This window comes from Echinops telfairi, unplaced genomic scaffold, assembly GCF_000313985.2.
Source record: "Echinops telfairi isolate 266 unplaced genomic scaffold, ASM31398v2 ScPeMD7_7458;HRSCAF=8496, whole genome shotgun sequence".
NCBI classification, from domain to species: domain Eukaryota; kingdom Metazoa; phylum Chordata; class Mammalia; order Afrosoricida; family Tenrecidae; genus Echinops; species Echinops telfairi.
This window is the reverse complement of record NW_022111358.1, coordinates 25,985,466-26,000,488: the sequence shown is the minus strand read 5'-3', so window position 1 is coordinate 26,000,488 and position 15,023 is coordinate 25,985,466. Positions and strand designations below refer to the sequence as shown.

At 55.9% G+C, this 15,023-nt stretch overlaps 3 protein-coding genes and 1 long non-coding RNA gene across 4 annotated transcripts in view; 2 read left to right on the top strand and 2 right to left on the bottom strand.

Annotated features, from left to right (window-relative positions):
- Positions 1-1,792: 1,792 nt before the first annotated feature.
- On the bottom strand, positions 1,793-9,090 carry MRPL10 (mitochondrial ribosomal protein L10). Its single transcript, XM_004707422.3, has 5 exons — positions 9,024-9,090; positions 6,957-7,126; positions 3,293-3,457; positions 2,975-3,119; positions 1,793-2,094 (listed from the first exon to the last, which is right to left on the bottom strand). Exons 1-5 carry the CDS (start codon positions 9,073-9,075, stop codon positions 1,829-1,831), a joined length of 798 nt encoding a protein of 265 aa, XP_004707479.2. The 5' UTR covers positions 9,076-9,090; the 3' UTR covers positions 1,793-1,828.
- Positions 6,865-7,564, top strand: LOC123522766. The gene is made up of 2 exons (XR_006680991.1): positions 6,865-6,933; positions 7,291-7,564. It is a non-coding gene; the product is annotated as an uncharacterized LOC123522766 (long non-coding RNA).
- A 209-nt stretch (positions 9,091-9,299) lies between the features above and the next one.
- LRRC46 (leucine rich repeat containing 46) lies at positions 9,300-13,920 on the top strand. The gene is made up of 8 exons (XM_030888088.2): positions 9,300-9,549; positions 9,645-9,750; positions 10,147-10,255; positions 12,102-12,148; positions 12,398-12,507; positions 12,633-12,702; positions 12,994-13,154; positions 13,434-13,920. Exons 1-8 carry the CDS (start codon positions 9,540-9,542, stop codon positions 13,802-13,804), a joined length of 984 nt encoding a protein of 327 aa, XP_030743948.2. The 5' UTR covers positions 9,300-9,539; the 3' UTR covers positions 13,805-13,920.
- Positions 13,921-14,553: 633 nt separating this feature from the next.
- Positions 14,554-15,023, bottom strand: part of SCRN2 (secernin 2) — a 4,355-nt gene continuing 3,885 nt past the window's right edge. The window contains exon 5 of the mRNA XM_045299319.1: positions 14,554-15,015. Coding sequence (XP_045155254.1) covers positions 14,671-15,015 — 345 coding nt within the window. The 3' untranslated portion in view covers positions 14,554-14,670. The remainder of the gene's footprint in view (positions 15,016-15,023) is intronic.

The window sequence follows — 15,023 nt, the reverse complement described above, 5'->3', positions numbered from 1 at the left end:
TTATTGATTGTGCAGCCCCAGGCACAGGACAGAGCTGGGCACCATGGGAAGTTGGTCCAGGACCAGGCCACACAGCAGAGCTCAGCTCCTCTGCCAGGGGCAAAGGAAGCTTGGACATCACAAGTCCAAGGACTACCACCTCCCCGCATCTCCTTCAGTACACTATGAGCTGTTGGTTCAAGACTTAGGGATGTGGCATCCGACCTGATAGCCCCCTGAACACTTCATTTCAGAACCTGGTTGTGTTCGGGAATGTTTGGAACGTGTCAGCTACTGGGTAAAGCTGTCAGCTACCTGTAAGAGGGCGGGAGTTTAAAAGCTGTCAGTTGCTCTGAGGATCCAGACGTTCTGGAATCATGGAGGCTAGATGAAACCCTTGCCCCGAGATCACCTTTAAACATTTAGCTAAAGATATCCCCTAGAAATCTTCCCCAAACCCAAACTCATGGCCATCAAGTCGGTTCTGACCCAGAGCGGCCCAGCACAGGGCAGCCAGCGCCATCTTTCTCCCGTGGAGCAGTTGGTGGGTTTGAACCACCATATCGCTTGGTGTAATTAGTAGACTGTCTGTCTTGAGCCCTGTCCGCTCAACTATGGACAAAGGATCAGAATAGACAGGAACCTCCAGGGTGGGGGTGGGGGTTTTCTGTTCTTGGGAGAGAAGCAACTCAGAGGGGGAACTGATTACAAGGATCTACATGTGACCTCCTCCTTGGGGACAGACAATAGAAAAGTGGGCGAAGGGAGACGTCGGACGGTGCAAGATATGACAAAATAATAATTTATAAATTATCAAGGGTTCATGAGGGAGGAGTGGGAGGGGGAAAATGAGAAGCTGATGCCAGGGGCTTAAGTGGAAAGCAAATGTTTTGAGAATGATGAGGGCAATGAATGTACAAATGCTTGACACAACTGATGTAGGTACGGATTGTGATAAGAGTTGTATGAGCCCCTAATAAAATGATTTAAAAAAGAGAGAGAGAAGCAACTCAGAAAAGGAGGCCGAAATGGGGCTGTGCAACGTGGAGGACTGCAGTCACACCCACGGAACTGGACACGCAGACAGCACTGACTTGCTGCACGGTGCTCTGCGCACGAGGAGGCACAGTGAGCTAACAGGTTTGAGTAACGGGAAGAGGGAAGCTTTGGGGGGGAAGTCAGAATTGAGAGGTCACCTTGAGGCTAACTATACGGAGGATGACCGTTCAAACAAGAAAACAGGAAGTGAAAGGCCTGCCCTCGGAAGCCAGTGCATCCCACCTTCTCCCAGGTGGAGAGCCAACCTCAGAGCATGCCAGGGCCCAGAGTAGTGGAGGAATTCAGGGCGTGGTCTTCAGGAACAGAGACCCTGCTTCAAGTGCCTGTTGTGTCCCTAACTGCCTGGCCGTGGACACAGTGTCTGACTTCTCTGGCCCTTTATCTTCTCCTGTAAAATGGGGCAAGCTGGCGAGGAACAAAGACACCCACATACCAGGTGTGCAGAGCAGTGCCAGACACACGCAGGACTCTCAACAGGTGCCACCGTTACCCCGATTCCTCAAGCGAGCTGTCGTGTCTGTGGGAGGACGGGCTGCAGTGGGGGCGGGTGGGCAGCTAGGAACAGTGACAAGGAGGTAGAGGGCAGGGTCCTTCTCAGCTTCTCTGCTGTGGACCTGGAGAGCTGAGAGGGCTTTGCACCTATCCGTCCCCAAAAGGGAAACCCAAGGACAGCTCTGTTGGTGTCCGTGGATGCCAGGTGACGGGTGCCCTCCCCACCCCAAATGCTCCCACATCTCTGACGAAGGACGACACAGCCAAGCGAGTGAGTGTATTTCTGGGCGGGGACAGGCTAGGAGGGAGGAGCAGGCTCTGGAGGCGGTGGGGGCATCCCACTGGCTGGCGCAGGCTCCTCAGCGTGCCCTTCGCGTTGCTGCCTGACGTACTGCTCTAGGAGGGCGGTCAGCTGCCAGGGCTGCTGCTGGAGCAGGGAGTGGGTCTGGGCCACGAGCAGGGCGAGTCCTCCGACCAGCTCTCCTCGCACCACGGCCAGGCTGGGAAGCTTAGAGTAGTTGATGAAGCCCTGCCTGCTGAGGATGGTGTCGTCAATGCAGCCACCTGGAAGAAGCCGGATCTGGGTCAGCGGGGCTCCCTACAATTGCCTTCCTGGCTTGACCATGAGGTGCCAGGCCTCCGGCTTTGCTCTCCCTTGCCCCTCTCCACCGCCTACCTTCCTGGGCATACTGCACACCCTCCCCTACTTTTCCCTTCTGAAAACCTTTGCATAGCACACTCTACTGGGCCCCCTGGACCCCGAGTCCCATGAGGTCAGGGCTTCCCAAACTTTCATGCAGAAGCATGGCTTGAGGGGAGGGGCTTATTATACTGATTCCTATGACATTTGAATTTCCAACGGAGATGCCCAGCATTGCCCGACTCACAAGGCTTCTTTACTTACACTTGTCCCCCACTCGAGGCCCCTTTTGGCCTGAGAAGTTTGCAACGCGGGCAAGCGAGCTGCCAGAAACACCTCGGCTTCAATGCACATTTGATTTTGAATTCTATTTTGGTCCTTGCATGTTCAGAAACCTTTTGCCAAAAGTTTATGACCCCACCGTCAGTTCCCAAGGCCAGGGTTTAAACGTGGAGAGAACCAGCACTTCCAGGAAGCCTGCCCCAGGGAACCAGGGACCATGGCTCACCATCTCAGCGGTCTGTTTGGGCTCTCGGTTTTAATTATCTTCACCTGCGCGGCTCTCCACACCCGTTCCCACCAGTATTAGCCATGCTCTCCTGGCAGATCCTGGGGCAACTTCCTCCCGCCTCCCCATGGCTCTCCTCCAGTACCCAGGGGACCTGGGTGGTGAGACCACCGGGGTCGAAGGTACAGCTGCTGGGTCAGGCCCCTGTGGGTGAGACACGCCCAACAGATGGTCCAGATGGCTCTCTTCAGCCTCAGTCCCCTGGCCCCAGCCAGGTGGACTCACCACCCCCTCACCTAGCAGCGGCAGGTAAGGCACACTCTTCAGGACGCGAATCATCTCCTTGACCTTGGGCTCTGCACTGACCAGCAGCAGGTTGTGCCCCACGAACAGGGGCATCAGATTTTGGTACTTGGAATCTTCCAGGAAGGGCTTCAGGACCTGGGACAGCAGGGAGACATCAGGTGAGAGGTCAGGTGCCAAGGTCTGCTGGCTCTCCCTCTGCAGTGTAGGTAGCAAAGCCAGCAACAGCGTGTAGAGGAATCAGAAGTGGCCCCTCCCTGACGCTGGGCGGGGGCTGCGGAGAGCGAGGCCAGCCCAGCCAGAGCGCCTACCTGGTTGGGGAAGATCTTCATCACAATGCCATGTTTCCGAAGCCGGTGGCGGAACAGGAGCTTGTCCTCTGCGCTCAGAGCCACGTTCTGGCAGACGGCGATCATTCGGTTGTCTTGGAAAACAGCTGCTATCTCCCGACGGAGGAGCTGGATGAGGCCCGACTCCTAGAATCAGAAAGGGATGGCCCACGGGCATGAGCTGCCTGTCCTCCTTCACCCCTTACTCCCTATGCACCAGGTGCCCAGTGATGCCCAATGTCCGCCAGGGACCCCGAGACTGTCCTACCCCCGCCCCCCACCTTTTCTCTTTCATCTGAAGACCCACTCTTTAGGGCAGAGAGTAACAATCCGGAGAACGCGAAGTCCCCAGGCCAGGTCAGGGTCTGGCCAGCCAACGCTACAGGATGATGGTATTGCCAGCATGACTTCACCCTCTGGCACTGCACCCAGGTGGGATTCTTCTACCAACTAGAAAGACCAGACAGCCCTGCCACCCCGACCACTTGAAGCAGGGCCATTTTCACAGAACAGGACTTTATTGATTTATTTACTTTTTAAGACAAAGTCTAAGTTGAGCACCTGTGCATTCAAGACTATAGTCACAGAGCTTGACACGGAACTCACACTCGGTGCCATGGAGTTGATGCCAACCCACAGCCACCCGACAGGACAGGGTAGAACGGCCCCTGCCAGGTTCCAAGACTGTAGCTTTTTTTTTTTTTTTTTAAGATGGAGAAATAGTTCTGAGTAAAAGAATCATCTGCCTAAAGAACGTTGTGACAGTTACATCATCTGTCAACTTGAGCAACGGCGTGGAATCTAGCCTGTCGATCAGATCATAGCCAATCATGCCTCTGTGTGGGCATGGCCTTCTCCTGAGGATTCTGGGAACTCCTGTCTTCCTCCCTGGAGGTGGGACACACATTCTCTCTGCTTCGACTTCCTGCTGGCAAGACACATGGAGCCATGCTGATCCCGGCCAGAGCCCTGGAGCTGGAGGAGCCCGTGGAGACCAGCACCAGGCCTGAGATGCTTCTACCACTGGATCCACCACTGGCAGGTGATCTTCCTGCATGTGCTGCGTGAGTCTCAAGAAGAAGTCATGGGCTAGTATCGGACTTATGACTAATATTGAATCATGGATTTGATCTGGACTGGACTGGGATGTTTTATTGATGCACAATTGCTTCTTGATATAAAGTTCTCTCTTACACATATATGAATGTCTGGATTTGTTTCTCTAGTCAACCCAGACTGACACAAACGTGTTGCAATTTATTTTTAATGGTCAAATGTGAAAATGCCAACTTCCTCTGCTTCCCAAGAGATTCACGTTTTGGCTCATGCAGGCACTGGGCATCGGTCGTCTTTTCTCTCTTCAAGACTGTAACTCTTCACGGTAATCGAAGCCCATCTTTCTCCCAAAGAGTGGCTGGTGGTTTTGAATTGCTGGCCTTGCAGTTAGCAGCCCGTCGTCGTCGCCGCATAACCAAATATGCCAGCAGGGCTCTGGAAACAATGTTTACAAAGAGATTTTCTTCCCAGAGTAATGACCCTGAAATCCACTGGGGCAGCGGAGTACCTGGGCGTCATGGTGACCATCACAGAACTTCATGAAAATATGAGTATGCACAATAAGATAAGAAGGCTCATCCTGTGCTGACTCTAGGCTCTGGGTGTCCTCTCTCCGGTCCAGGGGCCACTTACCTTTGGTTAAAATTGCACACAATCGAAACTTAGTTCCTCGGTGCTGCAAGTCTCATACCAAGTGCTCGGCAGCCACATGCATCTGGGCAGTGCAGACATACAGCCACACTGGGCAGTGCAGGCATACAGCCTGCCTGTCACCCCCAGAACGCTGGTATATGGGATGGCACAGGTCCAGGTGACTGCACAGTTACAAGGAAGCAGGCACCCTTGCCTTGAGGAAAACTTAGTGGGAAAATTCTGTCTAATGACTGTACCTTTACCTGAGTTAGCGGAGAGGGGAGGGAGGGGATGGTTAGTGGGCGATGCTGTTAATCAATTCCAGGTGGGCATATGGAAGTCTTGCTGCAAGAGCCCCAGCCCCTGAAGTAATAGAATTTGCCAGATCCTGCTTGGCAGGCTGCCCCCTTCAGGGCTCCTTTAAGCCAGTTCTTTGCCTTCAGAACAAAGTCCAGATGGGTGGGGGTTGTCGGGCCATAGTCCTGGAGGAATCTCTGCCCAGTGACTTCTGTCAGCACTCCCCTAGGGATCTAACTTTGGCTCTCAATCCACATTCCAGCCTCGGTCAGGGAGGTCTGGCAGCACCACACTCAGCTCACTGCGATCAAGATCAAGTCTGTGCACAGTAACAAAGTTAAAAATCTTCCCCTGGTCTTTCCATGCTTTTTTTTTTTTTTTTAAGGGCAGAAAAAAGCTCTATTGCCCTGCTCCACCCCTCCACAAAAATGTGGATGCTTCAGTGTCTTTTCGGACAAAAGAGATCCTCTGTCCTATCCCCACTGACTTGGGTAGCTCTGACAGTTACATAAACCTGCTGTCAACTTGAGGAAGGGGTGGAGTCTACCCTGTCAATCCAGTAGAGCTAATGAAGCCTCTGTGTGGGCACAGTCTTCTCCTGAGGATTCTGAGAACTCCAGTCCTCTTCCCTGGAGGTGGGACACACATTCTCTCTGCGTCATCTTCCTGCTCATAAGCCACATGGAGCTATGCTGATGGAGCCAGAGCCCTGGAGCTGGAGGAGCCACGGGGAGACCCAAGCCAATAGATGCTTCCACCTCCACTGGATCCATGAGACTTGCCACCCACTAGTCTTCCTGCATTGAGCATCATTGCATGTGTTGCCTGAGTCTGAAGAGGAATTTATAGACTAGTATCAGGCATATGGGCTAAAATTGGACATACGGACTTGATCTGGACTGGGCTGGGATATTTTCTTAATATACAATTACTCTTTATATAAAGTTTTTAACAAAAAATAATAATTTATCGCCAACAAACAAGATATATACAGTGCAAGTGAGGGGAGTTGGGGAGAGGGAGGGGAGGGAGGGGGAGCCCAGGGGCGGCTTCACTTCCTGCTGGGATGAAGTGGGAAGAGGTAGTGGAGCCCACAGGAGAGGGAAGAGAGGCGTCCTTCGAGGTAGTGGGATCAGTTCAAACCCCGAGACCACCTCTTCTGTAAGGCACTGTGCCAAGGGAGAATTTCTGGTGGGGGGTCTACAGGGGCGGAGGGCGTGACTGGGACAGAGGGAGGTCTGGGTACACAAAAGGATCGAGTGGGTGTTCTCCACATGCCCAACGCCCAGCTCTGGCTGCGCCAGCCACGCCTGCCCAGGTACCTTTCACCCTGCACCAGGCAGTCAAGCAGGGCAGCTTAAAGCTCGCTCTTACACACATGAGTATCTATGAATTTGTTTCTCTAGTCAACCCAGACCAACACAGTAGCTTTCAGACATACTTCTGTGGAGACAAGCATTCAGTAAGCAATTTCGACAGGACTTTGACCAAGAGCCTAGAGGCCGATACAAACTCACCCTCAGATGTGATTTGAAGGTAATCAGACCAGAGAATGGGGACAGGGAGGCATGATCCCAGTGACTATGGCCTACAGCCCTACTTCATCAGATCACTCGAAGCCACCACCCTGCCACCAGGTGTATGCCCACTCTCCCCTTACCTCCTGGGGCGGGCTGGGAGGAGGTGGCAGGCATCTTGGGTTGACGGCAGGCTTGGGAGGTATATACTCTGTCACAGCCATCAACTTCTGCCGCTCAAAGTGCATCACACGACGGTGGCGGGTCACGGCCTTGGAGCCATGGCGGACAGCCTGGAGGGTGGGCAGCCTGCCTGGGAGAGAAGAGGGCCACGTGGAGGAGGTGCAGCCTCTCAGAGGCCCTAGTGGGCCATCGATGCTCTCGGCAGAGACAACCAAGGCTCAAAGCACTGGACTCGGCACAGAGGGAATCAAGACATCTCCTGCCAGGAATCCTGACTTCCCCTTTCTCTTCCAGGCCTGTCACATGGTCCTTGAAAGACCCATCTGCCCCCCAATGGCTGCAGCTCTTCCTTATGGGGTGGAGCTCCCGGGGACAAAGGAGAGATCCTTTGGACCGTGTTTTAAAATGAAGGAGGGCCAGCTTGTTCCTGAAATGGCCCGAGAGTATGTATGTTTTCCAGTGTGAGGGCTGCGTGGTTTCTACTGCTGCTGCTGCCCGGCTCGGCTGCTGTCTCACCAGAGCTGCCAGGGACCGTGTGCTGTGTTCCAATAAAACTTTATCAGCAAAACAGGTGGTTGGCCCTGCTACCGTCTGGCAACCTGTGGTCTAAGCCACTGGTTCTCATAGTGTGGTCCCCGGAGCAGCAGTCCCTGCATGTCCAGGGAGCAGACCTACTGAATCACAAACTAGGAAGTGGGGCCTGGGAAACAGTGTTTTCAGGAGGCTGCCAGGTGATGCTGTGCGCGCTAAAGCTTGAAAACCACTGCCCAATGCGCTGCTCTGAAGCCTTCCCCTGTGACCTGAGCAAGGCACGAGAAGCGTTCCGTCACCCGCTGGCTCCTCCAAACAAGTCTCCCTGCCCTTTCCTTCTTGTCCACAGTACGAGTTAGCGAGCACGCTGCAGAAGACAAATGAGATATTGGCCCCCCTGATGTCTTCATCCTTGACACACGAGCCTAGGCTAACAAGTTCCACTCCCAGGCCTTCCCAGGGTTGGGCTGGGATCTCAGGAAAAGGTTCTGCTACAAGATGCATCTAACACACACACACGCACACACAGAGACCATGGAGATTGGCAGGGATTAAGGGGCTTTTCTGCCAAGGGCCATTGACAAAACTTTTAACAGCCTGGCCTCTAGAGTCAGATGAGACTCGAGTTCAAGCCTCTTTTCTGCCACTTCCTAGCTGTATCTTGGCCAGTCATTCAACTACCCTGAACCTCGGTTTCCTCATCTGTAGAGAGAGAATCATGCCTTCCTCTTAAGGTGCTCTAAAATTTCAGTGAGAGAATGGAAAGCATGTCTCTCAGTGCTCGGCCCATCTTAGGTTCATTCAGCCAGCAAGTATCCCTGCGGGCCTACTAATGCCAGACACCACGCCATCTGCCGGTTATGCTCAATGAGCATGATGCTGCCCTCTTGGAGTTTACAGTCTTAAGAGGAGAGAAGAAAACAAATGCAAAGTGATGGGCTGCAAGAGGGGCAACCAACGGAGGTTAACAAACAGGACGCAAGTGAGTGAAGAACAGGAGGCACCTGCCTTACAGAAGCTGGGCGGGGGTGGAGAGACCTTCATAAAAAGGCAGTACAGTAAACCCTGTGAGCTGGAACCCGGACAGGTGGAAGGCGGGAACCTGTCAGAGAAGGAAAACGCAAATACGATGCATTACAAGGAGTGACAGAAAAGCAGGTAGGACCGCATCCTGTCACACCTGCGAGCGCCGGCAAAAACCCGGCAGCCGGTGGGGTTCCGGGTCTCAGGGGTTTCATTAAGGTCCAGGGAGAGGCTGGGGTCCGAACATGGGAAATGCCGGGGATGGGCAAGGGCTGGGTGGGCTAGACACCAAGAAGGGTGGGAGTCTGGGGGGTAAAACACAAATACTGCCGCTGTTCCTGGAGTCACCGGCAAGAATCAGGGGTGGCCGGGGGCCCTCGGACTGAGACAGACAGACAGACAGACAGAAGCTCGGGGCCAGGGCGAGGGCGCGGCGGCCGGATCGTGCCGGGAGGCGGTGGGCAGCTCCTTACCCGCTGGGGGCAGGAGACGCCCTCGCAGCAGCCCGACCACGGGCGCAGCCATGGCCGCCGGGGGGACGACGGAAAGCGAGAGGGCGGAAGGAGCTAAGGATTGTGGGGCAGCGAACCCAGGGCCGGAAGCGGTGGGCGGGTCCACAGGCCGGGGCGGTAACCCGCATGCGCCGCGCCCGCCCCCCGCTGGGCGGGCCTTCCCCGGCCGCCCGGCGTCCGGTCTCCTAGCAACGGCGCCAACCCGCCGGGAAGGACCGTTCCTCCCCGGGGGTCTACTCCCGTCGCTCGCGGATCGCAAGACTGGCAACGAAACCCGTCCCCCCTCCCTCCGCAAGCCTCACCCCTAACCCTCGGTTTGCTCTCGGTTCTACCCCACCCCAACGGTTACTCTGAAGCCAACCCTTCCCCTGGCTCCCCGAGGTTCTGCGCGGAACACCTTGGGCTCCCCCAGCCCTCCGGCTGTCCAAGCTGCGCGGCCGCCCCTTCGCCTTTCCCAGGCCCGCAGCCTCTTGGACCATGCCTGAAAGTGAGTTAGGGCGCTGGCCTAGCAGCTCGGATGGTGGGATAACCGCTGGGGGTTGGCCTCTAGGAACTGGAGCGATTGGTTTCTCCTCCTGACAGCTAAGCTTGCCGTGGGTGCGGAGGAAAAAGGTCTGTGCGTCACCGAAGCCCTCATCACTAAGCGCAACTTGACCTTCCCTGAGGATGATGACCTGTCAGAGAAGATGTGAGTGCTAGAGCCGGCCGCGGGCGGAGGACGCCGCCTGCAGACTGAACTGTCCAGGGTGGCCCTCTTAATGTGTCCACTCGGCTCTGGCTCCCCCTTCCCTTACTCTGCACATCCAGCTGATCCAAATCACCCAACCACTTAGGGGACACTTGAGCTGCTGCTAAGAGGGATGGGGAGACATAGGAGCTAAAGGTGCTGGCTAAACATGTCTGGCAGGTAATACTGAAGACTGTTGAAATAGCAAATGCTTTTGTTACCGGTATTTTTATCACTTAAAAAAATCACTCAACCATCTAACCCTCCTTAAAACAGTGTCCTTCCTCTCCCTTCCCACCTTCTCCAAGAGGCCACAGATATGGTCTTCAGTGACACCCCACACACCCCCACCCCCAGGTTTCACACCCTCGCTGAGCTGCAGACAGTACGCCTGGACCGGGAGAGGATTACCTTTATCAGAAACTTAGAGAGCCTCCGGAGTATTCACAGCCTCTACCTGCAGTCGGTAACTTCTTGCCTCTGTTCTCCCTTCCCTCTACCTCACTCACACCAGGAACTTGGTTGAATCTGAAAGGAGAGGCGCCAGGGGTTGTGCACAGGACTGCAAACCACAAGCTCAGCAGTTCTAAACCACCAGCCACTCCGTGGAAGGACGAGGAGGCTTTCTACTCCCATCTCAGAAACCCACAAGTCCAGTTCTGCCTTGTCCTGTGGGGTCCCTATGAGTTGAGCTTGGTTCTGGGAATCTGAAAGGAAGAAGCTCCTGGGACAAGAGTAGTTAAGTGGGCTATGTGTTGGGTGGTCAAGGTCAGCAGTTCAAACCCACCAGCTTCTCCAAGGAGGCAGGTGAGGCATGCTGCTTTTGTAAAAATTCCCAGCCTTAGAAACACGCAGGGATAGTTCCATGTTATCCTACAGGATCACTAGGAGTGGAACTGATTTGATGGCAGTGAACATGCGCCCGAAAGAGAGACAAAAAAATAAGTGACAATCTGAAAGGAGGAACCTGATGGCCTAATATCTTACACATTGGGCTGCTGACAGCAAGGTCAGTAGTTCGAGTCTTCTCCAAGGGAGAAAGAAGAAGCGTTCTGCTCCCTGAAGGGTTTACAGCCTTGGAAACCCAAAGGAGTTGTTCCATTCTGCCCTGTAGAGTCCCCTGGAGTCTGAATCCTCTCCATAGTCATGGGGACTCTGAAAGGCACCAGCCCAACTGCCCTGTCCCGTTCCCTGGTATCCAGGCTAGCTGACTTTCATTTTAACAGCCCTCAGCTGAATCCAGAATTCTATCTGGATGGAAAGATTGATGATCCCAATCCCCTGGCCCCAAAGAAACCATGAACAGACTCGAGCACCAGTCTTCCTGCATCGTGCACCTGTCTTGTTCTGGATAGCTTTCTCTTGTCTACCCTGAATCGCCCACGTTACATAGCCCAAGCCCGCTTCCTATTTGAAGAAGAATAAGAAGGAGGCTCTTCTGTACTTTCCAGAATCACGGAGGCTGTTTGTTGTTTCACTGGTTAGTGGCTTTTCAGCTTTCTCCTGGCTGAGTATACCCGGCTCTCTTAACTGGTCATCACGCGAAAGACCAAATGAAGATAACTGTTTGTTCCCTCTCTTGGAGCCCTGGAGGTGGAGTGCGTACACACTGGGTTGCTAACTGCAAGGTCACAGTTCGAAACCACCCGCTGCTCCACGGGAGAAAGATGGAGCTTTCCACTCCTGTAAAAGTAACAGTGTCAGAAACCCACTGGGGCAGTTCTGCCCTCCCCCGATGGGTCGCTCCCTATGAGTTGGCATCGACTGGATGGCACTGGGTGTGGCTTGTTGGTTTAGTTCCCTCCCTGTCTGCAGGGCACCAAGGCCATGTCCACTTCCCTGTGGTCACTTGGCTTCCTTCTCCGATTCCTCGGTGGGGGAGGCAGGAGGCTAGCATGCTTCCACGGGCTATAGCCAACCTAAGTGTATACCCTTAACTCCAAACTCAATGCCAGCCAGCCCAGAGGGCAAGGTAGGACTCTTTGTTTTGGAGGTTGCCAATCCTTACGGTCGCAAAAGGTCTCATCTGACTCCTGAAGAGTGGCTGGTGGATTCGAACAGCTGACCTCACGGTTATCAGACCAACATGTAACCCACTAGGCCACCAGGGGCTCCTCCTACCTGGAACCAGCCACCTGAATCACCCTGAGAGAGTGAGCGACAAGCATTTCACGGAGTAGGGGGATCATTCACAAAGTACTGTATCTTCAGCTGCAAGGACGGAGAGACATGGCCTCTGGCCTGTCCTCTCCCCCCTGCCACCCCCACGCCCCCTCCCCAGCATGGTTCACCACCTTGGTTTCTTCCTGCAGAACAAGATCCAGCGAATTGAGAACCTGGCCTGCATCCCCTCGTTGCGGTATGCAGGGCAGGGGTAGGGGGCGAGGAACCCAGCCAAAGCCAAAACCATGACCAAGGCACTGGCCGGGACCTCACCAGGCCTGGCTCCTTGCCAGTGCAGGGCCAGCAAGCCGGCCTCACCCTAGAAAGCCATGTGTGCCCACTGGTCATCTGCTCCCTCGCCAGGGGACCCCTTCTGCCCCTACCCCCACCCACTCAGCTGCTGGGCTAGTCAGCTCAGTCTCTGCCCACTCTCTTCCCCCTCCAGCTTCCTGTCTCTGGCAGGGAACCGCATCAAACAGGTGGAAAACCTCCTTGTCCTCCCACACCTCCAGTTTCTGGACCTCTCTGACAACCTGATAGAGACGCTGAAGCTGGGTAGGAACTCAGGAGCCAGCCCCCCTGGGGCCCTCCCTCCTCTCTGCCGCAATACCTGTACCCCCCTCCCCTCACTTCATTCTCCAGGGCTGTGACCCCTCAGTGCCCCCCTCTGGTATGTGCAGATGAGTTCCCCCTGAGCCTCCTCATCCTCAACCTGACCGGAAATGGTTGCACCAAGCAGAAAGACTACAGGTCAGGAGGTGGCAGTGGGATGGGGCGGGGGCTCCCCTCCAGAGACGTGATGCTGAGCTCCCCCTGCATGCCCCATCCAGCTGCAAACCTGGGGCCACTCACTGGAGAGGCACCTTCTCCTCCCCCCACGCCAGCTCCCCATTCCTGTTCCTCCCCATCCCCAAATTCCACAGGGGCCTGCCTCTTGTGAGCTACCCCTCCTAGGGTTGTGGGGCCCAGGAAAGGGGAGGGCTCTGTCTTCCCCCTGCCCCAGGGGCCCTCCCAGATGGCCGCTCCTCTCCTGCCCTGCAGGAAGCTGGTGATAAGAGGCCTGCCGCTGCTCCTGGACCTGGACCAGCAGCCTGTGCAGGAGCGCTGGGTCTCCGACGAAGAGGGTGCTGGCGCCTCGGGTGGTGAGGACGACGACGACGACGAGTACCCGGAGCTGAGTGGCCCCTTCTGCTCAGAGCGAGGTGCCTGTCCCCTGACAGCCTGTGGCAGCCCACCCCACCCCTCCCCTGGGGACTGCGGGCAGGGGGTAGCGAGAAGCTAAGACAGTAGCCCCAAGGACAGATCAGCATCTGGTCAGAGGTGGTCACGGGCAGTGCCGCTGGGCAGGAATTCATCCTGGCCATGCCGGTGACCCGGGTGATATCCACTGGGGACAGGTTTCTCAGGGGTCCCCCAAGAACTTTCTCTATGAGCTGGGGCCCACCTACCACCTGTCCCTCCCCCCACCCCACCCTCCTCAGGCTTCCTCAAGGGCCTGGAGCAGGAGCTGAGCAGGCACCGGGAGCGCAGGCAGCAGGCGGCCCTGATGGAGCACTGCCAGAGGATGGAGGCCCAGCTGGTCCTCACAGACCTGCCCCCACTGCCCGAGGAGCCCATGGCCGCCGGGGACAGCAGCCCCCCTGACCCTCCCGGACAAGGGAAGAAGACACCCACGGAGACCACCTCATCACCACAGACACACACTGCTACCAAGCCTTACACCCGGACCGCCCAGGGCCAGCAAGGTGCTGCCCAGGCACGGCCAGGAGCCAGGGGGGCCACAGCACCCAAGGCTTCTCTTCCTGGAGCCCCCAGCACAAGCAAAAGCAAGACCCAGAAAATCAAGAAATAAACTGTGGCCACTAGAACAGGGAGGAGCTAATGCCACCCCCACCCCCCTGCCCTTGCTCTTAGACCCCTCACCTGGGGCAGGGGCCCATCCCCTAATAAAGTGTCTCTGGGCTTAAAGGATGACTCTCCTGTCACTGGAGCATCTCAGAGGACACACTCAGTGGTGGCACCGGGACACTCCAAAAAACTTACCACCATCAAGTCGATACCAACTCAAAACGACCCTACGGGACAGGTAGAACCCACCCCTCTGAGTCTCCAACACTATAGCTGTTCCAGGGATTAGAAAGCCCCATCTTTTCCCAAGAAGTGGCTGGTGGTTTCGAACTGCTGACCTTGCAGGTGGCAGCCCAGCGTGTAACTCCACACCACCAGGGCTCCTAGCCACAGAAAACATAAAGCCCCAAAGGCCATGTTTCCCATCTTTCGGGCACAGTGTCTCAGGCCCCCCACTTGGCTTCCTGTAGACCTCATTGCCACTCGCTGCCCATGCCATCCCCAGCTCCAGGCCAAGAACCAGGGTCTAGTGTTCCAGTTCACTGCCAACAGCTGGGCTCAGGCCTGAGCTGACCCGCACTTGCCCATCAGGCTTGCTACAGGAGGCCCTCGCCTCTCCTCACCACCCCTCTTGTCTCGCCACCCAGTCACCCGCCCCTGAGCCATAAAATGAGCTGCCCAGCAAGGCCACCCAGGGCCCAGCTGCCAGCTCAGGGCCACCCTTTGGACCTGGGATTGAGTTTAGAGAACAGAGAAATGAAATACTTTTATTAGGGCGAAGGCTGAGCTGGCCGCTGGGGCGTGAAGGACGGGTCAGGCTGGGCCCGAGCGAGCGCACTGTCCAAGTTCCGGCCGGAGGGGCTGCGGTGCTCAGGCATACATCCGGCTCTCTCTCCCCACGAAGGTCTGGAAGAGCTTGCCCCACTCTTGGGCAGGTGGGGCCTGCTGCCCGGCCAGCAGCCCCCGGGCCACCTCCAAGCCTTCCTGCTCCAGAGCCCGCTGCTTCCGCTGGATCTGCTGCCCCAGATCCTGCAGGGAAGGCAGAGCTGAGTCCAGGGACAGGCTTCCCTGAGGGTGGAGGGGACGCCGACAGACCCCGGGACCGTCTGGCTTTGAAGGAAGGACCTGCTTCTCCAGTTCTGGAGTGTCTTCCCCACTCCCAGGCCTCTCTGTTTCCAGATTCCCAGTAGGAGTTGACACACACACACACACACACACACACA